This window comes from Erythrolamprus reginae, chromosome 2 (genome assembly GCF_031021105.1).
Source record: "Erythrolamprus reginae isolate rEryReg1 chromosome 2, rEryReg1.hap1, whole genome shotgun sequence".
Lineage (NCBI taxonomy): Eukaryota > Metazoa > Chordata > Lepidosauria > Squamata > Dipsadidae > Erythrolamprus > Erythrolamprus reginae.
This window is the reverse complement of record NC_091951.1, coordinates 157,259,194-157,282,563: the sequence shown is the minus strand read 5'-3', so window position 1 is coordinate 157,282,563 and position 23,370 is coordinate 157,259,194. Positions and strand designations below refer to the sequence as shown.

General features: G+C 41.2%; 1 protein-coding gene across 2 annotated transcripts in view; it reads right to left on the bottom strand.

Annotated features, from left to right (window-relative positions):
* ENGASE (endo-beta-N-acetylglucosaminidase) overlaps nt 1-23,370 on the bottom strand; it is a 35,588-nt gene that overhangs the window by 12,082 nt on the left and 136 nt on the right. For both annotated transcript variants that reach the window (XM_070740164.1, XM_070740165.1), the window contains exons 2-9: nt 15,687-15,763; nt 15,396-15,597; nt 12,160-12,308; nt 10,874-11,031; nt 4,723-4,871; nt 2,842-3,007; nt 1,469-1,572; nt 564-672 (exon numbers count right to left, since the gene is read on the bottom strand). In XM_070740164.1, coding sequence (XP_070596265.1) covers nt 564-672; nt 1,469-1,572; nt 2,842-3,007; nt 4,723-4,871; nt 10,874-11,031; nt 12,160-12,308; nt 15,396-15,597; nt 15,687-15,763 — 1,114 coding nt within the window. The remainder of the gene's footprint in view (nt 1-563; nt 673-1,468; nt 1,573-2,841; nt 3,008-4,722; nt 4,872-10,873; nt 11,032-12,159; nt 12,309-15,395; nt 15,598-15,686; nt 15,764-23,370) is intronic.

The window sequence follows — 23,370 nt, the reverse complement described above, 5'->3', positions numbered from 1 at the left end:
AATGGGGAGGGCGTTTTTACCCTCATCCGGCTCCAGGGAAGCCTTTGGAGCTTGGGGAGGGCAAAACATAAGCCTACCAGGCCCACTAGAAGTTGGGAAACAGACTACTTCTGGCCTCCAGAAGGCCTCCGGGGGGCGGGCGAAGCTCTTTTCACCCTCCCCAGGAATTGAATTATGGGTGTGGGCATTCACGCATGCGCGTTAGAGCGTGCCCATGCTTTTTCAGCACCCGGGGGAAAAAAGGTTCACCATCACTGTCCTAGAAGCTCAAGGTAGACAATTAAAGATGTCTACAAGGGGAGAGTCCTATAAAAAAGATGAAAGACCAATAACTAACCACAGAACTCCTTTGCAGAAAATCTCCTACAGTCCTCTATGAAATTTGGAAGATAGCAACGGCCCTGATCTCTGTATGAGTTCACTAATCAGTCGGGTGGTCATGAAAGGTTAACTCTAGCCCCGAGAAGGTTAAGTCACAAGAAGGATTGGCAGAACTACCTTCTGCCCGCTCATTCCCAGATCCATTCCTCCTACCCAAATTGTCCCTTTTCCACCTGTCCTACCTGTCCATAGCTGAAGTGCCGATTACCCACACCCAGACTGAAGCTGGTGCAAAAGGGGAGGGTGGCAACGTGGTGAATAGATAGTAGCTGCGATAGGAGGGCCCAGAATCTACGAGGAGGAAAGAGGGTGTCACAAAAACAGTCTTTGCATAACCTCACAGGCCCAGAGTCCACCACATCAAGAACCTGAGAGAGAAATTACAAGATCTTTGAACTTCAGCTCGTCCAAAACGCAGCCACACGAGCAGTCTTGGGCCTTCCAAGAAATGCCCATATCTCACCATCACTCCACGGACTGCACTGGCTACCAATTTGTTTCCAGACACAATTCAATGTGTTGGTTATGACCTATAAAGCCCTACATGGCATAGGACCAGATTATCTCTGAGACCGCCTTCTGCCGCACGAATCCCAGCGACAGGTGAGGTCCCACAGAGTTGGTCTCCTTAGGGTCCTGTTGACCAAACAATGTTGGCTTGCGGGGCCTAGGGGAAGAGCCTTCTCTGTGGGGGGCCCAGCCCTCTGGAATCAGCTCCCCCCAGAGATTCGTACTGCCCCCACCAAGTTTTGCCTTCCAAAAAAGTTTAAAAACTCATCTTGGGGTTCCTTAGACCTTCCCCCCTGACCGATGAATGCTTAGTTTGACTGCTGAATGAATGATATTGATAGTTTTTAATTAGAATTTTAAGATTGTTTTTTTAAGGTATAATTGGATTGTTATTATTGTTTCATTTTTCTGTACATGCTGTGAGCCGCCCCGAGTCCTCGGAGAGGAGCGGCATATAAATCCAATTAAATAAATAAATCTCCTCTTAGGCCTGCCAGCCCAGAGCCCCGAAGAGGTGACCTCCTCACTGGGGATTCTTGAAGACCATCCCTAGAAGAAAGTCCTTCATGGGCCTTACCTGTCCTCATTGCTCAGGAAGTCTCTTGGGCCCAGGTGCTCATATACCCAGCCAGTTGCAAAGAGGGCCACCGAAAGGCCCTGCTCCCGAATCATCTGCAATGACTGAAGAGGCACAAAGAACAAAAGAAACACAAGTATCAGGGTATTATCAAGATCATTGGGGGGGTTGGGGGGGGGTATATTTATTTTTATTTTCCCCTCCATATAAACTTTTTTTCAATACATTTCAAAATAACTTCAAATTACAATCAAAACAGTATTTTGTTAATAAAACATGTATAATTATCCCCCAAAAAATTAATAGTTCCAAATTAATTATTTTCGGTATTCATCGTACCTCCCAACCTTCACCTCTAATTTTGTCATCTAGATATCCAAATGTTCTTCTAATTGAATTCCAGATAGATTTCCTTTAACTTTATTAAAATAATTTCATCTTACTCTTGCAAACACAAATAATCTGTTGTGTCTACTCCCCCTTCTCGTGCATTCTCCTTAGAAATAACTAAAGACCCTTACTACCTCTTCCTAACTAAGATAAATAAAAGATTATAAGCTAAGAAAAAAAGAAAGTAGAATAATAAAAAAAGAAAAGAAAAAAGAACCAAGCACTATTACCATTAAAATATTTAAAAATAAATAAAAAAGAAAAGAAGAAAAAAGAAAAACCAAAATCTTAATTATTAATTTATCCATTGTTTTAGTTGAACATTTATCATAATATTATAATATCTCAATATTTTCAAACTTTGATAGTATTTTTTTTTAAAGCCTTAACATTTCACTATCATTAACTCACATCAATCTTTTACTACTGTGTTTCCCTGAAAATAAGACAGTGTCTTATATTAATTTTTGCTTCCAAAGATGTGCTACGTCTTATTTTCAGGGGATGTCTTATTTTTTTTCAATGAATTGTATCCTGTTGCAGCAAAAGCGCATCCAACACACAACCGCATGTTGGATGCGTGTTGGATGTGTTTTAAATCTGATTGATGCAGCGTTTTGGGATGCAAATTATGGACAGCAGTGTTATATATGTTCTGTTCGGGAAGGCTGCGAAACGAAACATCTCCTACGTCTTACTTTCGGGGGATGCCTTATATTACGAAATCTTTCCTATGTCTTACTTTTGGGGGCGACTTATTTTCGGGGAAACAGGGTATTATAAATGTATCCATATAATTATCCATATAATTCTATATTTCTGATACAATTTATAAGGATCATTTGTGTCAAACGTGGTAGGCTTTTGGTTCTTGGTCGTTCCCTGAGAGAATCAGAATAAGTGTGGCCAAGTGATCTATTGTGCCTGGCACAGCCAATGCCAGCAAGGCAGCCCCCCATTGTTCAAGGCACCTACCAACCTACCTTCTTGGTATCGAAGCCGCTGCTCACAACATCGCCTCGTCCAAATACATCAACCCCCACATAGACATCAGCCTGCCGATTACTGGCCACCTCTCTAGTCTGCAGCAGATGTGCCTCTTTCCAGTTGTAATTGGTGAAGAAACCATCGCAGGCATCAAAATAAACTCTGCAAGTGCACAAGCAAGAGAGGCAAGTTAGAGCCAGCCTTGCCAACCAAGGCATAGACCCCATTTAGGGGTCGCCAGGAAACTTCCCCATGTTTCAATCTGAAGTTAGTTGGGGGAAAGATCAAAAGCAACATGAGAAAATATTATTTTACTGAAAGAGTAGTAGATCCTTGGAACAAACTTCCAGCAGACGTGGTTGGTAAATCCACAGTAACTGAATTGAAACATGCCTGGGATAAACATATATCCATTGTAAGATAAAATACAGGAAATAGTATAAGGGCAGACTAGATGGTGTTGTGGTTCCGTCTGAGGCCCCTCAGGGAACGGCTGACCTTCTGTCGGTTTCCAGCTCAGAGGGAGAGGCTGAGGAACAGGAGGTGCAGACAGACGAGGAGGAGGAATCCCAGGCTGAAGAAGAGAGAGGACAGCCAGAGTCCCACCAGGGGGAGCTCTCCCCAGCAAGCAGCCTGGATTCCTTAGAGGAAAATGCACAAGCCATAATTGATCTGCGACAAAGAAGAGCTACTCAGAGACGGAATCAATTGGCTAAGTACTTTCAGCATTAAAGTGGCAACAGCTGGGTTTGGGTGTGGTGCTCTTGGGAAAGGCTAAAAGGCAGACCCACCCTTCCTGGCTTGTGGAGTTTTATCTTTGAGAGTCGTGGGACCTGGCTGTGAACTTTGGCGTCTTGGAATCCTGGTTTGTGCCTTTGACTATTGAAACCTTGGGGGGGGGGGGGGGGTGCCAGCAAGAAGCTTGCTGTATTGTCTGGACATCAGGACCCTGCTGTAACGTATTATAGCCTGTCTGTTGGGAAGAACAGGTTTTCCTCTGTGCTTAATTTTTCCAGTTATAAAATACTTTTGGCTTTTACCAGAGTGTCTGGCTGTTTTTTCCAGTTGGTGTTGAGGTCTGGGGGAACCCAGACAGAACAGATGGACCATGAGGTCTTTTTCTGTCGTCAGTCTTCTATGTTTCTATGTTTCATCATTTAATATGCCCAGAAAACTCCAGCTCAATTTTCTTCATCTTGGTATCTTTCCAGATTTGCCTACAAATCCAGATTAAATAGCCACTTTCTATGATTTCCAATCCAAGCCAATTTGGACAGCAGCAGACTAGGAATATATTTTCCACTTTCATGATTTTTTGTAGCCGAAGCCTGCTTAATTTCTCTACTGAAGCAATTATGGTGCTTTGTTCATTCCCAAATGGATATGACTGCCCCCTCTCCCACCCACCCCGCCCAGGATTTGAGAGGGCAGACTATCATGCATTAATCCCCAATGGTTAGAAATAGTTTTTGTGATTCCTTGCTAAGCACAGGACTTAATTTAGGGCTTGAACATTTAGGGTTTGCATTGACATTCATATTTTGGCCTTCTTTCAAGTAACAAAATTAATCTCCTGCTCCATTTTCAAAACAAGGTTTCCAACTTGTTTGGTTAGAAGACAGATATTTGCCCAAAGCAGTTTCATGATAGCAATCCACTTACTGGCTCTTGTAAGTGCCACCAGATTCCATGTGATGCAATTATTGACTTTGTTGAGTATGCCACCACAATTGTGTGAATAGTATTTTAAGAAGATGCTAAATGAGGGTGGAAGTTCAAAGTATTTTCAGCTTGAGTGCCCTGCTCCCTTTCCTCTTCTTGGCTTTTTGGAGAGAAAGAGAGAGCGAGAACTGAAAGGAAGTTAATGTAGGACTCACTTATTTAGTTCATTGAGCTCATTCTGCCACTTGAGTTCTCCATTCTTCAGGACACTGTCATACCACAACACTTGTCCTCCAGGTACCAGTCTGTGCACCTCAGTTGTCAGGTGCTTCAAGAAATGGGGCATCTTCTGGGCTGCCGAAGCCTACCAAGAAAGTTAAACACAGTCACTCTGCTTTGCAAACCATCAATCAATCATATTTTGCAGTTTTCAAACTGTGGATTGCAACAGAATGCCATACCTCCCTATGTAGCTGCCATAGTATGTTAGGATAGGATTTGATATCTGGACTTCTAACAACAAATGCCTTATACACTCCAATTCCATTAGCCAGGAACAGGACTGCACGTAGGTCACAATGTGAGTCTGCATTTCTGGCAAAATCTGCTTAGGAAGTGACTGGCCATAAAACGATTCAGTGGCTCTCCTCGAATAACAAGAATGTGTCAACAGGAAAAGAACTGTGTGATCAAAAGGCACAATTTACATTCCCTGGGGTAAACAGGACGAAGACTGCGATAAAAAGACCTTGCTTTGTGGTCAACAGGAGATAGCAGTATTAACAACAAAGGGGCCCAGGAAATTGGCCATGAGAGACATTTGTTCAGTAGAAACTAGTTACGTGCCATATGGAGATAGGAGGGACACGGAAGTTGTGTCATATCTTACGAGTTACGTTATTGGATGTTTGTATATCACTTGACATGTACGTATAATCATTCCCATTTGCATATTCCCCCCAATAAAAGGGCGTACACAGCTCAATACTGTGTCATTTCACCCGGAGAGAAATGTGTCCAAGTTTTCTTTCTAGGATTCGCTTTCGTGAGTGACCCCCCATGGCTGGGGTTGCTTTAAGTCCCTTTGAAGACCTCGTTCCTTTCAGGGACTTAGCAGCATCTCCATCCCTACATAAAACTATATCCATCATCTGGATAGGAGTTTTCCTTAAACTTTTAAAGTCCATGGAATATCAGACAATCTATACCATTTTTAATGAGGAACATTTATGACTGTTTCTAAAAAAGAAAAGAGAAGGGAGTATTGAAGTAAAAAGTATGGTTTATGACCTTGCGTCCAACAATATTATTTCATCAATACATGGCAAGAGATTTATTCAAGTCTTAAAAATGACAGAACATTCAGTCTACTTTAATATTTCTTTTTAATTACAGCAAGTGCCGAAAATCACTTTTTACTTTACTTAAGTGACTTTTCACATGAAATATCTTTGGGAGGATGGAACTACCCTCTAAAAGCCTTCTAGCAATGAATATTCAGGTTATAGTGGGACTGAAAGATATCTGCCCCCATCTCATTTATCTTATTTATCTTATTTGTGGTAGGGAAGGGATATGGCTAAAGAAATGGAATGGATCCTACATTTATTTATTTATAAATAAGTACATTTATTTAAATATTAGATTAGATTAGATTAGATTTATTGGATTTATATGCCGCCCCTCTCCGGAAACTCGGGGCGGCTCACAACAATAATAAAAACAGTACATAGTAACAAATCCAATTCCCACCAATCTAATTACAATTTTAAATTAAAAAATTCATAAAACAATCCCAAAATATATTAAAAAAACAGACACACAGTCAATCAATCAGACGGCAAAACAATATGGGCAAGGGGGAGATGTTTTAGTTCCCCCATGCTTGACAACAGAGGTGGGTTTAAGGAGTTTACGAAAGGCAGGGAGGGTGGGGGCAATCCTAATCTCAGGGGGGAGCTGGTTCCAGAGGGTCGGAGCCCCCACAGAGGAGGCTCTTCCCCTGGGTCCCGCCAGACGACATTGTTTAGTCCAGTGTTTTTCAACCAGTGTGCCGGGGCACACTAGTGTGCCGCGAGACATGGTCAGGTGTGCCGCGAAGCTCAGAGAGAGAGAAAGCAAGAGAGAAAGAAAGCAAGAGAGAGAGAGAAAGAAAGCAAGAGAGAAAGAGCGCGAGAGAGCTAGAAAGAGAACAAGAGAGAGAGAGAAAACAAGAGAAAGAAAGAGAGAAAGAGAGAGAGAGAGAGAAAGAGAGGGAGGGAAGGAGAGAGAGAGAAAGAGAGGGAGGGAGGGAGAAAGAGAGCAAAAAAGAGAGGAAGGAAGGAAGAGAAAGAAAGAGGGATGGAGAGAGAGAGAAAGAAAGAGGAAGGAAGGAAGGGAGAGAAAGAGGGAGGGAGAAAGAAATAGAGTGAAGGGGAAGAAGAGAGAGAGGATTTTTTTGTCCAAACTTTTTTTAGCCGCCGCCCCCTCCCTGCTCAATGTGCCCCAGGGTTTCGTAAATGTAAAAAATGTGCCGCGGCTCAAAAAAGGTTGAAAATCACTGGTTTAGTCCATCCCTCCATCCATTATTATTATTATTATTATTATTATTATTATTATTATTATTATTATTATTAATTAGATTTGTATGCCGCCCTTCTCCGAAGACTCCATCCATCTATCCATACATCTACCAACCTACCTATCTATAGTGTGTGTGTGTGTGTGTGTGTATATCTTGTAAACAAGTTTTCAAGTTGTTGATATCCTGCAGAAAATAGTCCAAGAAGCAGTGCTGCACAGAACACACGAATATGCAAAATGCACATTCCATTCACCATGGAGGTTGTTTTCACCCAAACCATCTCCATTAAAGGAAAATATTTGAAGGAAAGAATTGTCACGAATGAAAACTAAAAGAATTTTACTGGCTGGCGAAAGAAGGTGACTATGGTCAGCAGACTTTTTTTTTTAAAGAAAATTAATGAAAATTGAATGAAATAATGAAATGCCTGAAAAAAAGACAAGTGGTATCTCTAAAGCAAGCTGGAGAGGTGTCCTCATGACTTCATTGGGGGGGGGGGGGGGAATAAATACCGCAGATTTAAAGAAGCACCTCTAGGGATTTTGTTTTAAATCCCGCACAATCACCACACACAGGTTTGTTTAGTACCTCTAAAAAACACTTTTAAATTGTGCCACCAAAGTGTCATTTTTAATGACATAGGATGAGAAAATTCTTGAATTTATGGGGAATAAACCGATTAAATCAAATGTAATTATACTGACATTGAATTAAATCTCAACATAATCAAACCAAGTTTTTGAACTTAGCCGCTATATCTTCTTTTTCCTGTCCATCCCTGCTTTAGGGAAAAAGAATATCAAGGGCCAAATATACTCCTTGCCCCCTCCTAAATATGGATCCTCTGATTTAAGTTCAGAAATTTCCCTTGTGATCTTATCTAAACTTAACCTCCGCATTTGTTTTCCACTTAACAAAATAGTAAAAAGGAATCTTGCCTCTTGATACAATTCTGGGGAATCCATTGGTAGCGGGCCTTCAAAAAATTCAAAATGGCAATCACATCCATGTGATTGATGTTTGCTCACTTGCTCACTTAGCCATAGCTGCCATAGCAATAGCAATAGCATTTAAACTTAGATAACTCTTCGTAGTGCTTTTACAGCCCTCCCTAAGCGGTTTACAGAATCAGCCTATTGCACCTAACAACCTTCGGGACCGCCTTCTGCCGCACGAATCCCAGCGACCGATTAGGTCCCACAGAATTGGCCTTTTTCGGGTCCCCTCGACAAAACAATGCCGTCTGGCGGGACCCAGGGGAAGAGCCTTCTCTGTGGTGGCCCCAACCCTCTGGAACCAGTTCCCCATGGAGATTAGGACTGCCCCCACCCTCCTTGCCTTTTGGAAACTCCTAAAAAGCCACCTTTGTCACCAGGCATGGGGAAATTGATTCCCCTTGGCCGCTCCATTTTATGTATGGTTTGTTTGGGTTGTACAAGTGTTTTTAATCAAGGGCTTGTAACTGTTTTGCTTTTTTTTAATCATAGGATTTGTATTTTGCATTCCTGTTGTGAGTCGCTCCAAGTCTTTGGAGAGGGGTGGCATACAAATCTAATGAATGAATGAATGAATGAACAAACAAACAAACTTGGGTGCTCATTTTACCCACCTTAGAAGGATGTAAGGAGTCAATCTTGAGCCAGTGATGAGATTTGAACTGCTGAACTACAGCTAGCAGTTAGCTGAAGTAGCTTGCAGTGCTGCACTCTAACCACTGCACCACCCCAGCCTTTAACTACCCTGTGGACCCCTGCCATCTTAACTCCCCTGTGCAAACAAGCCTGACTTCTTTAATCTGACACATGGACATCCACACAACAAACGTCATTCCACAGACACTCATGTCCACCCACAAGACTGGAAGAATCTCATTTCACTTCTTTACATCTTTTCCTTGATTGTCATTTTCTTGAACCCAAGACCCTCTGCCTTGCTGTCCTCAGTACTGCTCCACTTATGAGCCTCAGCATTGGTTTCTGTTGGGATGTCTTCTCTCTGGAACACCTAATTCCCCCCCCCACCCACCCAAGATTCAGTGAGACACACACACACCCAAACCTTCAATTAGGCCTCAGAGATTGGCTTCTCTCCCAAAAACCCGCTCGGTCAAGGCAGTGAGTGAGCCCCTCTGAAGTGGTTTTGAGCTGAATGGTTGTGAACTGGCCTCAACTGCATCAGGTCTTTTTGTTTTTTCATTTTTCTTACAGAATGTGGTATTGGCTGTAATCCTACGCTATCCCCCAGAGTTACAATTTGTGGGTTGGGAGGCCATTTAAATTGATTTAATAATAAAGAAATAAGAAAGCGTGCCACAGCTAGTTCTAAAGCACATAAAGAACAAGTTAAACAAACATCCTGCTTGAGCAACCGGGGGGAGAAAAAGGTGCTTTGCAGGGATTAGGGCAAGAAGAATTCGGAAGCGGACTTTTTCACTGAAAGACACCATCCTTTGCAACACACTGTCACCCAAACTCCAGATGGCCCGTGTACCTTTAAGTCTTTGGGAACTGAATTTTCCTAGGAACATATGAGGCCTCGGGTATCAATTCCTGGTTGGGGATTCTGATTCGTAATAAAGTTTTACACCCTTCTCTTAACAATGGGTGCTTTACGTTATTTCTGATTTGATAACTGCATTCAGTTCTGGTCACCTCACTACAAAAAGGACACAGAAACTCTGGAAAAGGTAGAGAAGAGAGCAACCAAAATGATAAAGGAAACCCAGACATGTGAAGAGAGGCTGCTGGAACTGGGCCAGGGGGGACATGATAGCAATATATAGGTACTTGAGGGGTTGCCCCAGAGAGGAGGGAGTCACATTATTTTCCAGGGCACCAGAGGGCCAGACCAGGAATAATAGATGGAAACTGACCAAGGAAAGATACCACTTGGAAATAAGGAAGAACTTGTGAAGGTGAAAGCGATCAACCAATGGAATGGCCTGCCAGCAAAGGTTGTGAATGCTCCAACACTCGGCATATTAAAGAAGAGATTAGATTGCCATTTGAATGGGGTGGTGCAGGATTCTTGCTTGAGCAGGGGGTTGGACTAAATGACCTGCAAGGCCCCTTGATAGATGGATGGATGGATAGATGATAGATAGGTAGGTAGGTAGGTAGGTAGGTAGATTAGATAGACAGAGAGAGAGAGAGAGATGATAGACAGACAGACAGACAGATGATGGGTACGGAGGTAGGTAGGTAGGTAGGTAGGTAGGTAGATGATAGATAGATAGATAGATAGATAGATAGATAGATAGATAGATAGATAGATAAATAGATAGATAGATAGATAGATGATAGACAGACAGACAGACAGACAGACAGACAGACAGACAGACAGACAGACAGAAAGGGTGGGTGGGTGGTTGCTTGGGTGGGTGGGTTTGTTTCTGAAAATGACCAAATACAAATAATGTAAAATATACAAACATGGAAGCCCATATATACCAGTCAAAACTGTAAAAAGCTTTAACCAGTCATAAAATGAAACGCCCACCGCCTTCAAACTCTTTGGATTGTTGTTACTTTTAGTTTTTTTACAAGCTGGAAGATGAATTGGTTGCTCCCCTTTATCCCTTGCAGACATCAGGATCTTTAAAGAATTACGGCTGGAACTGACAAGAGAGAGAATCTATCTATTCTACACAGAATGTACCCACGGTTGTTTAACATATACATTATGCCTGCAGGAATGCAGATTCTCCAGGTTTCAGGAACAGCTGTGAGGCTCCATCCTGGCTTAGGCCTAGCATAGATCCAGGTGTACAGGGAGAAGACAAGCAGGAAGCAACTGTGACTTACACTCAAAGTGTTTTCAATGTTGACCAACCAGCCATCAAAATGATAAAACTCTGCGATTGCAGCCAGCTGCTTAGCTACCGCAAGATAGGCTTCCTCCTCGCCTGCCAGAAATGATTCGCAAGTCTTCTCCCCCTCCGTCCACTCTGTGATGAACGTTCCTGCAAAGCAAGAGAAGCAACACAGGAGATTAAAAATTTCTCTGACCAGGCCAGTAGGAAGTCAGCACTGATCTTAAAGGAGGATCAACCAAAGAGAGGTGAAAGAAGAAAATAAGAGAACCCTGCTGCATAGAAGTGGCCACATCCAATAATTTGCTTGCCACCAGTGGGCAATTAAATCCTTCTGGAAAATCCATGCAATATAAAAGCCACACCAAGTCACTTTTGTCAAAAAAGTCAGAAATAATCTTTGCCATTAAGCAAAACCAAAAAAGAAAGTTCCTATCAGAGGAATTAAGAAGCCATACCCACAATTCCTGGTTTTGCAAACTATCCCCTATGGGGAGTTGTCCAATTTGCTTTCATTATTTTTTAAATTGTATGCTGTATTTTTCACTCCATAAAAAGCACCGGTCCATAAGAGGCACATGGGTTTAGAGGAGGACAAGACCAAAAAATATCAGGCCGTGCATGAGAGGACCACAGATAGGTGTCTTCTCATGTGCCAGCTCTGCCTATTGACTCCTGCACTGTGGAAAAGAGACAGAAGACGTGGGGTTCAGCACTGTAAAAGGACCCCACGGCCAAGTTGCTATTCACCAAAGGACCGGCACCGTCCACTTTTGGGGGGAGATTGGAGTGCGTTTTATGGAATGAAAAATATGGTAATCATTATAGATACAAAATGGGAGTTGAAGGTGGATTATCTAGTTATCTCCTCTCATCTAGTTATCTCCTCTCACTTTATCCCAATAATTCTCAGATTGGGTTGAGAGAGTAACAGGCCTTTAGACACTCAGTGGCTGAAGATGAGCTTGAATTCAGGACTACCCAGACCCAACCCAGGACTTTGACCAGGGCCAATGACAATTTCATATTTTGCAGGAACTTCCAGAAAGAGGAAAAAGTAAATAGGAATACACAACAACAGCCAACAGCACAATGCCAAGAATACAACTAATGGGCAAGAAAGTGATTCCACTGTTCCAGAAATGGAGCCCTCCATCTCAGAAAGGAGGAGGACAGGGGAAGGATTAGAGAACATGAGTGTTTCCATCCAGGCACTAAATATGTTGCTTTTCAGAGAAGGGGCTCTGGTCCAGCCATTCGCCACCTCCTTAAACTTACCTAGCATGAGGACGCCGTTGCAGTGAGCAGCGTTGGTCCACACCACCGGGGGGATGGTGACCAAGTGATGACTGAAGTAAACAAAAATGTCAATGTAGCACCAGTGGTAAAACACGTAGGGATCGCGCACCTTCGCGCCCTGGATGAACCTGCAGAGACACCCGGGCGAGAGAAGAGAGAGAAAATTAGCAAAGGATGCTAATTTCCTAAAAAGGATGCAATGTATTCACTCGACAGGCCAAAGTTCCCCGAGTACTTTATCAATCTATTCAGGCTACTCGAACCAGCCAAAGCTGTTTATCATTTATTTATTTATCATTTATCATTTATTTGACTCCACCTGAAGCAAGGGGCCCCTAGCTGCCATGCCCCCTTAGGAGATTTTACATTAACAAATGGATTCCCCCTGGTAATTGCAGAAGCCAAGTTTAATTCCCTGCTCCCTTTTAGTGGAAGCACTCCGGAGCCAATTTCAAGGAGTACAGAAAGCCAATAAACAGATTGTTTTGAACAACACATAATACAGCTAATGAAACTGCTTGGGGACCAAATCCCTTGAGTGGAGCATAGATGCCAGGAAGCAGACTGGGCGGAAGAGGGGGGAAGGGCAAAACTCTTGGATCATTTTAGCACCTCGCTGTAGTTTTCACCACAGATTACTCCAAACCATAGAATCCCCACCAAAGACCTCTACAAAGTTACAGGCCTGGGGAGGCAGTTTTCATATTTTTAAAATGGGTATACTAGAACAGTGTTTCCCAACCTTGGTAACTTGAAGATATTTGGACTTCAACTCCCAGCATTCCCCAGCCAGCATTCCCCAGCCAGCATTCTGGGAGTTGAAGTCCAAATATCTCCAAGTTGCCAAGGTTGGGAAACACTGTACTAGAAGATCCATCCTGTACTTGTTTCTATGTTATATTTATGTGTTCTCTATTTTTTTATTTGGTTTATTTAAAAAAACCTTTAAAAAGTTACAGGCCTGGGGAGGCAGTTTTCACATTTTTTTAAAAAAAAAACCTTTCTATTTTTGCCCAGTCATCCCCAGAATGCCGTTTCAGAAGTATAGACTTCATCACCCGGAATTTCTAGGTGATGGCACATGTGTCACAGGTAGCACGTAGAGCCACATCTGCCGGCACGTGAGCTGTTGCCCTTGCTCAGCTGCAGTGCAATGTACATGCCAGCCAGGTGGTTTTCAGCTCGCACAGAGGCTCTTGGAGGGTGTTTTGGCCTCCAGAGGGCCTCTGGGGAGATGGGGGAAGCCTCTGGAGGCTAGGGAGATCAAACAACGGGCCTACCAGGCCCACCAGAAGTTGGGAAATGGGCCATTTCCAGCCTTCAGAGGGCCTCTGAGAGGGTGGGAGAGGCCGTTTTCGCCCTCCCGAGGCATTAAATTATGGGCACTCGGCACCCAAGGGAAAAAATAATAATAATTTAATAATTAATAATTTGTTAGATTTGAATGCCACCCCCCTCTGAAGACTCGGGGCGGCTCACAACAGTCACAATATTTATTTATTTTATTATATTTTATTATATTTTATTATATTTTATTTATTTTATTTATTTTATTTATTTTATTTATTTTATTTATTTTATTTATTTTATTTATTTTATTTATTTTATTTATTTTATTTATTTTATTTATTTTATTTATTTTATTTATTTTATTTATTTTATTTATTTTATTTATTTTATTTATTTTATTTATTTTATTTATTTGTTTTATTTATTTTATTTATTTATTTTGTTTTTTTTTTGTTTATTTTGTTTATTTTGTTTACCGGTATTTTGTTTTATTTTATTTATTTATTTTATTTATTTTATTTATTTTATTTTTTATTTATTTTATTTATTTTATTTTATTATTTATTTTATTATTTATTTTATTTATTTTATTTATTTTATTTATTTTATTTATTTTATTTATTTTATTTATTTTATTATTTATTTTATTATTTATTTTATTTATTTTATTTATTTTATTTATTTTGTTTATTTTGTTTATTTTGTTTATTTTGTTTTATTTTATTTATTTATTTTATTTATTTTATTTTTTATTTATTTTATTTTTTTATTATTTTTTAATTTATTTATTAAATTTGTATGCCGCCCCTCTCCGTAGACTCACAATATTTATTTATTTTATTATATTATATTATATTTTATTTTATTTTATTTTATTTTATTTTGTTTTATTTTATTTTATTTTATTTTATTTATTTTATTTATTTTATTATTTATTTTATTATTTATTTTATTTATTTTATTTATTTTATTTATTTTATTTATTTTATTTATTTTATTTATTTTATTTATTTTGTTTATTTTGTTTATTTTGTTTTATTTTATTTATTTATTTTATTTATTTTATTTATTTTATTTTTTATTTTTATTTTTAAATTTATTTATTAAATTTGTATGCCGCCCCTCTCCGTAGACTCGGGGCGGCTCACAACAGTAATAGAAACAATATATAATACAAATCTAATAATTAAAACTAAAAACCCATAACCCGTAATTTAAAAAACATGCACACAACATACCATACATAAACAGTATAGGCCTGGGGAAGTTATCTCAGTTCCCCCATGCCTGACGGCAAAGGTGAGTTTTAAGGAGTTTACGAAAGGCAAGGAGGGTGGGGGCAATTCTAATCTCAGGGGGGAGCTGTAATAATATAACAAATCTAATACATTAAAAGAAATCTAAAACCCTTTATTTAAAAACTATGCAACACACTCATACCATACATAAATAATATAACCCAGGGGCTCGCCATCACAAAAAGGTTTGCCATCACTGTCCTAGGCCAACATAACACTGCTGAACATTTTTGGAATTAAAATCAAGGATGTGCGTAGGAAAATGTCAGGTTGGGGAAGATTAGCTAACATCTCCACTGATATCACACACAGTTTGGCTTTAAAAATGTCATCTGGGAAGCTTTTTTTCAAACCTCTACCGGAACACTCCTCCTGCACATTCCGATTTCAATATGAAGGTAATAATATTCTGCTGGACCGCTTTCACAGTTATAAGACTACAATGTTATAAGATTCTATGAAAAGCTTGGACGAGTCTTGGTTTGAATGCTGCATCTGGCCACTCCAACTAACCAGGAATCCCTGTCAGGTGAGCAAATGAAATCCTATCCAGGATAGCCAGGAGGTATGGAGTGGTCCCAGCAACTTTAGCAGAGAATCAGTTACAAAGCCTGCTTCGTTCTCCACCTGTCTTCAAGATAGCCTCCCTTCATGTCATGGCAGACCAGTGTGCGGGGCCGGGGGCTCTCCAGGGGGGGCTGGCGTTTAGCCAACGGTTCAGTAGACACATTGAAAGCATCGTCCTTGGTGGGTTTCCAAGCAAGCAGCTCTTCCAATCCAGAGAGGTAGAAGCTGATTGGTTCGGTGGTGTGCCTGTCGTATTGCCTGGCTGAAAAGAGAAGTTCAGAGGTTACGGTTTCAAGAAGTATTCTGGTTCCCTGGGAGTGAAAATGCAAGCCACCCAACAGCAAATCATACCAGGGAGTGGATCAGGAGCAAAATTGACCACTCTATGGAGAACGGAAGATCTCTGGCTCTCCATATCCAGATGCAAACTGAAAAAAAAGAAAGAAAAAAGAATCAGAATGATCATAGAAATATAGAACTGGATATAACCTCAGAGGTCATCTATTCCACCTCCCTACTGAAGACACCTATCCACCCTGCTGTTTGAAGACTTCATGTAGAAGTCTAGATGTTCATTAGAAGAACATCATACCACTGGCAGCCTGTTCCATTGGCTGACACTCTTAACAAGAGGAAATGATACCTTATCTGAATCTACTTCCATGAAACTTCAACACACATCTGGTCCTGACCTCTAGACCAAGAGCAAACTGGCCACTTTCCTCCTTTCCATGACAATTTTTTATTACCTGAAGGTTTGCAATGATGCTCTTTGTCTTACCTTCTGTGAAGTAGCTTCCTTCAAGCAGGCTTCACAGGACTTTGTTTTCAGTTTCCTCACTAATTTAGCAAGCGTCCTCTAAACTTGGTCCAATTCCTCTATGCCTTTTTGAGAGTGTTTCCCAAAACTAGACACACTATTTCAAATGGGCCCTGACTGAGTAAAGAGATTACTTCTTCGGAATTGGATGTTTTGGTCCAATTAATACATCCCAAAAGAGCTATTTGCTTTGCTAAAAGTTCCCATCCTCACCCTGCAAACATGCTCCATAATATGGGAAGACATCTTTAACACACAGATGGTCATATTTATTTATTTCTCTACATTCAACACATTGCATCCAGGCACATTCAATAATATGTGTCTGGACAAAAAAAAAATAGTACAGAATCATTAAACAGAATAACATGCACAAAAACCATGACTAGTTAAAAATAACCTATTTCTTTCAATACAGTGAAATAGAGATAGCCTGTATGAACAAACAAATAAATAAATATTTGACTGTCACTGACGAGACACCAAAATAGGCAATTTTCTTGGTGGATAATTTGATGAACATAGTCTTTTTATAGCCTTTTACTGGAAATACTGAATGTCTGCCCAGTGAAGGATTTATCTGAAGGATTATCTAAACAATTTAAATTTATATGAATACATTTTCTGCAGAGATTGCAATAGAATTTTCCCTAGAAGAGAAACAAAATATAAACTGAGTTCAGTCCTATAGCAATGTGACTTGATATGGGCAAAATATTTGCCAATGAATTCAGGGTCTTATTTGCACCTCCAATCTCTAATCAGGGGCATGTTCCTGCTTGTGCAAAAACATGGCACAATCATTCTTGACCATAGAAGTGAAGAAAAATATCATGGGTCTATCATAGAAACATAGAAGATTAACGACAGAAAAAGACCTCATGGTCCATCTAGTCTGCCCTTATGTTATTTCCTGTATTTTATCTTAATGACCACAAAGTCAGCAGGATTCAAGTTCAACCCGAAGACTTATGCCACTTTTAAAAATATCACCAAGCTGAATTGCAATCAGATTTGCAAGGTTCGCTGTATAAACCCATCAGGCAAACTACAAAGTAGCGTCAGCAAAATATAATTAGAATATTTTTACCAAGATAACAACAAGGGTGTGGTAGCTTTGTGGTCACCATTTCAAGATCAACTGGATGGAGACTTTGCTTAGCTTTTTTGACGTAAATAACAGGTGGAAGGAAAGAGTACCACTCATTAGCATTCAATCAGATTGGCACAACAACACTTATGCTATAGCTGTGTGTTAGGCTGAATAGCATAACAGCAAAATGATGAGAAGGAAAGAAATTCTAAAGAAAAATGATCTCTCCCATGAAATGATTCCATGCCTCGTCTGGGTTCATGATTCTTCCTTTCTTTATTAAACTTGTTTTATAACAGTTAATTAATGAAAAAATAATATGTGTGGATATTAATACAAACATTAAATTATGTACAAATATGAAATCATGTACTGATAAATAATACTTGTGGCTCAGCATTGAAATGACAGGTCGTTGGTGCTCTCTGAATTTGGTTGTTTTCTCATAGACATTTCAGTGCTGATGAAGTTTCCTAGTTTGGATAATGAAACATTTGTAAGAAAACAACCGAGTTTGGAGAGCAACAAGGACCTTGCATTAATTATATATACACACATACATAAATACATATTTGGGGGTGGGGGTGGGTGGGGGTGTATGTATATGTATATATATATGTATATGTACAGTGGTACCTCTACCTAAGAACCCCTCTACTTAAGAACTTTTCTAGACAAGAACCGGGCGTTCAAGATTTTTTTGCCTCTTCTTAAGAACCATTTTCTACTTAAGAACCTGAGCCCAGAAAAAATTCCCAGGAAATTTGAGAGTGGCACGAAGGCCTGGCCAGTTTCCTGCCATTCCCCCTTTAATCCCAGCCATCTTGGGCTTTTCTGGGCTACCAGAGGAGCCTTTCAGTGGTGCTTAAGAAGGCTTTGGCAGTTCAGAGTGAACGAAGCATTTTCATTTTTCTGGGCGCTTGGAGAAGGAATAAACCTCTGCCAGCGCCCAGAGAAAAGAAACGCCCCTTTCGCTCTGGGCAGCCCAGAGTGAAGGGAACGGTTTTTTTTCTCTGGGCGCTTGGAGAGGGAATAAACCACTTCGCTGTGGTGACTCCCTCGCGCTGTCTCCCATATACCCAGCGCAAGGTTGCCTCCTGGAGCTTCTGGGTGCAGAAAGGTAAAAGGGGGCGCTTCACCCCGGCCGAATCAATTTGGATTCAGCCAAACCGAGGATCACCACAGTGAAGGAAAGGCGACAGCTACAAAGCGAGCGAGCGAGAGGGGAGGGGAGCCCTTCAGCATGGGAAGGAAGAGGAAGCAGGTAACAGCAGCAGCTGCCTTTTGGTCAAAGAAGCGGGAGGCTCCCCCCTCTCACCTGCCTGGGTTTCTCTCTCTGGCGCAGTGTATGGGAGGCAGCCTCGTGCCGGGTGTATGGGAGGCACATGCTCCTCTCAGAGTCCCTCTTTTTTTTTAAAGCCTTAAAGTTTTGGATTTTTTTTATTCACCTCACCTCACCTTCTTCCTTCAGCAGCAACTGTCCTCCTCCTCTTCTTCCTCCTCCTCCTCCCACCCAAATTCCGAGCTTTTATTTCTTTCCTAATGGGTTTACACGCATTATTTGCTTTTACATTGATTCCTATAGGAAAAATTGCTTCTACTTACAAACTTTTCTACTTAAGAACCTAGTCACGGAACGAATTAAGTTCTTAAATAGAGGTACCACTGCATATGTGTGTGTGTGTGTGTGTGTATATATATATATGACTCCCCAGATTCAAAACCCAGTAAGGGTATTTCTAGCTAAGAGGAAAATATGTTCCTCTGGAACGCCCCAAGCAATTTCAACCAAACTTGGTACACATATGACTTAATATCTGGTGAAAAATAATATGGCAGTAAGACACCCCTAACACCTCTAGGGGTGGCCTTTTGGAACCGTGGTCTTGTTCTGAGCCTAGCTCAGCGTTAGGCCATGGCATGCTCAATCAAAGGCCTCTGTACTGGCCTAATCATGCTCCCTCCGCTTCGTAGACTTACTGTGTGAAGGAGGCCTGGGCCTCAGTTTGGGCGAAGGATGATCCTGGGAACACAGGCTGAAGCTATTCCCTGCGAGACCGTATAGGAAGGCCAGTACAGGCAGCAAGGCAGGAATGGAGGCCTTTGAGCACCCCATGGCCTAAGCGGACTGTCCATTCCCACCTCTCGCCTCAAAGCATTGCGCAAAGGATGGGACTACATCAACCGAGTTGAAACAAGTACGTAGGCCAGAGAGGAGAACCAGGTTATTTCATCAGGGGTGGAAGAGGTGCAGCTTGGAGCAGCTCAGGGATTTATGTTCCAATCCCAGGCCCACTTTGAGGAAATGGTAACATGGGTGGTGGCAGAAGCAGGGGATTATTATTATTATTTATTTATTAGATTTGTATGCCGTCCCTCTCCGTAGACTCGCTTCTAAATCCCCCAGCTGTCCACAGGTTCTGTAGCTGGGATTTGAACAAGGTCCCTATACTCGTAAAACCCTGTAAATAACATTGCTTTGATTTGACACTACAGATAAAATTCATTCCTTTTCCTGTCTAACACAAGATTGGGATAAATAAATACCTGGGCAACGCCGAGTAATCAGCTATTAAAATATAAATGATCATAATTGTAAAATAGATAAATTTACTGAACTTGTGTTATGTCTCCGGAGAGGGGCGGCATACAAATCCAATAAGTAAATAAGTAAATAAGTAAGTGAGTGAGTGAGTGAGTGAATGAATGAATAAATAAATAAATAAATGTTATTAAGAGGAGGTACCCAGAGATGACAGAGTCTAGGACCGATCTTCTCCCCTTTGGGCTGTGGTGCTGCCCAGATTAACCAGGTTGGGATATCAAAACATCAAGGAAGGAAGGCCTTCCCAGTTGTGCAGTTCTGACACAAGACTGAGTTTATTTCTTTTTTTTAACTTTTCCCTGATGCCATGTTTGGTAGATGTTTTGCTTTGCAGCTGATAATGTGCTAAAGGAGTGCTGCAGAATTAAACCAACCACTCTGTGGATGCCATGACAGAGTCAGGATAAGAATTGAGAGTGGGAACAGATGATTTCAGGTCAATGCTGGTTTCGGCTGACTCAAAGTGCTTTAATTTTGTGGTAGGCAAGTCCTACTTCATCATCCCAGGTTTCTGCAAATTCCACTGGCCCTGGAATGCCATTCCACCTGTTTCAAGGTTGGGAACGCAAAGATTATCATCTCTGCACAGTTTCCTGCAAGGATGTTCTGCTGGATTTCATGTGGATCTCTCTTCTTTATAAATAATGGTGAAAAAGCTAGTCCTTGACTTATGACAATTGGAACCAGAATTTCTGCTGCTAAGCAACACAGTAAATTGTGCCTGATTTTATTATCTTTTTTGCTGTAGTGTTAACCCTGCTCCTATGCTCGGGTCTATATGACCCGAAATGAAATTTGGGACCCTGTAGATTATTTGTCATGCGGATCTGAAACTTGTGATTAATTGATTTTTCCTCATTTGGGGGGTTCTTACTATGAGTGTGGGGTTTTTTTTTAGTTTTGTTTCCTTTTTGCTACACACTGATTGTTACATTTCGTTACATCCAAAACAGTACAAGTGTATAGTAAATGCGAACACAACAGCATGGTTAAGTGAATCACTGAAGTTGTTAAATAAATTGTGTGGTTGTTAAGAGAATCCAATTTCCTCCATTGATTTTGTTTGTCAGAAGCTGGCTGGGAAGGTCACAAATGGCAATCACATGAATGTAGGATGCAGTAAAAATTATAGATACATGTTCAAATTTTGGTCATGTGACCATGGAGATACTGTGATGTTAAGTGATGTTAAGTGTGAGCATTGATCATGAGTCACTTTCTCAGTACTTATTTATTTATTAGATTTGTATGCCGCCCCTCTCCGCAGACTCGGGGCGGCTAACAACAATAAAAAGACAACGTAAACAAATCTAATATTAAAAAATCTAAAAATCCCAATTTAAGAGATCAGTCATATATACAGTCATACCATACATAAATTTTATAAGCCTAGGGGAAGGGAATATTTCAATTCCCCCATGCCTGACAACAGAGGTGGGTTTTTAAGGTTGCTAAACAAATTATTATTATAAGTTGAGGACTTCCTGTATGGACAAATCCTGCTGATTTAAGGATACATAGACTTACTGGTTAAGCCACCATAGATGTGTGAGGGGGAAGCTCCATCTGATCCTCTCAGCAACAAGATAAGGCTGCCATTATTACAAATATCAAGGTGCCCCTTAATTTTGCCTGAAATTCTGAAAAGGATTCTGATGAATCCCTTTGAACCAGATTAAGATCTGGCTTTTCTAGAAATCATAAGATGCTAAGAGCATGGAAAATCCGTGGTTCATGCAAAGCAGGTTCAGACAGATTCTCCATCCTGAGTCAGGCATAAGTGCTTTCCTTGCAAGGTCATAAAGTGAGGACTTAGCAGAGGGGCTGGATGCAAGACATTAGGAGATCACCACGTGAGGGGAAGCAGAGTTTATTTATTTATTTATTTATTTATTTATTTATTTATTTATTAATTAATTATTATTATTATTATTATTTAGATTTGTATGCCGCCCCTCTCTGAGGACTCTAAGACAGTGTTTTTCAACCAGTGTGCCGCGGCACATTAGTGTGCCGTGAGACACAGTCAGGTGTGCCGTGGGGAAATTAAACATGGGTCCCCAAACTACGGCCTGCAGAGGCCATTTATCCGGCCCGCCGCCAGCCGCCTCCATCAGAACATAAACATTCCCCTCACAATCCCTCCAGCTATCAACGACAGGAACAATGGAGGCACAGGGAATGCTCACTGACCAATCATCTTCTAGGATTCATCCCGACCACTAGCGATGAACCAATAGCAGGCCACCTCTCATCCACACCCAGGAAGGTACCCACTCGGGCTGCTGCGCACTTGTCATTGTGTGGCTGCGGCGAGTAGTTGAAGTGGCTACTCCTCCCCATAGTCCCTATTTCTAATCCTGGTCAGGACTGGCGGTAAATGTTGCCACCACTAGATGAAGCCTCAGCCAATTATGTCTATCCTGATGGTGTATATAGATATTTGACCTTTTTCTTTTTATAAGAGGCCCCCGCAGAGGGTGATATACAATGCATCACAATGTTATCTATATTGTATATGGCCTCCTGAAGGGTCATCTTCTTAAAGAGCTCAAGTGTCATTTTGTGTCTTTATGGTTGGTGGTGTGCCCCAGGATTTTGTAAATGTAAAAAATGTGCCGCGGCTCAAAAAAGGTTGAAAATTACTGCTCTAAGATATTATTTATACTTATAGGCCATCCAACTCCTTCCAGACTCTGGAAGGACTTATGTGTGAGGGGGAAGCTGACACATAAAACTCTAGATTGATTGATTTTGTCACGTACCTATTGGTAGTATACATAGATTTATTTATTACTTAGATTTGTATGCCGCCCCTCTCCGAAGACTCGGGATATAATGCTGTTACATGAGATGGGTACTAATAATAGAAAAACATTAGGACAGGGACGGTGGGCACATTGGTGCACTTATGCACACCCCTTACTGACCTCCTAGGAATCGGGTGAGGTCAACAGTGGATAGTCTAAGGGTAAAATTTTGGGGGTAAAGTTTTTTTTGGGGGGGGGGTTGTGCCCATTCACAACTCCTGTCAAAGCTTGACCTGGATATTCAGGGTTCCCAAGTGACAGGGCTCTGCTTCCATTCATGGGAAATAACACAAGCCAAGAGATGCAGAGTTGAGAGAAACTTCTAACCCATGGCTGAAGAGGATGCCACAAAGGTTTCCTATCAGACTTCCGAGAACCCTTTTTTACAGCCCAAATAAGGAAAGGGAGTTTCCAATCAGCTAGTGAAACTCACCAGGCAATCTCCTTACGAGGGGAGCGTGCCACTAAAGTCCACTTTAAAAAAAAGCCCCCGGTCCAAGGATCGTTTGAGCAGCACCACCTTACCATGTGCCAGTATGTTGAGGAAGAAGCCGGCATAGCTTCTGAGCTTCTGCAGAAGGCTACTCTCTCTCTCTCTCTCTCTCTCGCCAGCGAAGAGCGCAACCATCACCCGGGCTTCCCATCGGCACTCGTTTCAGGCTGTCCCGTTACCCACCACCACCCCGCCCGGTTCCCCTTCCTTCCTT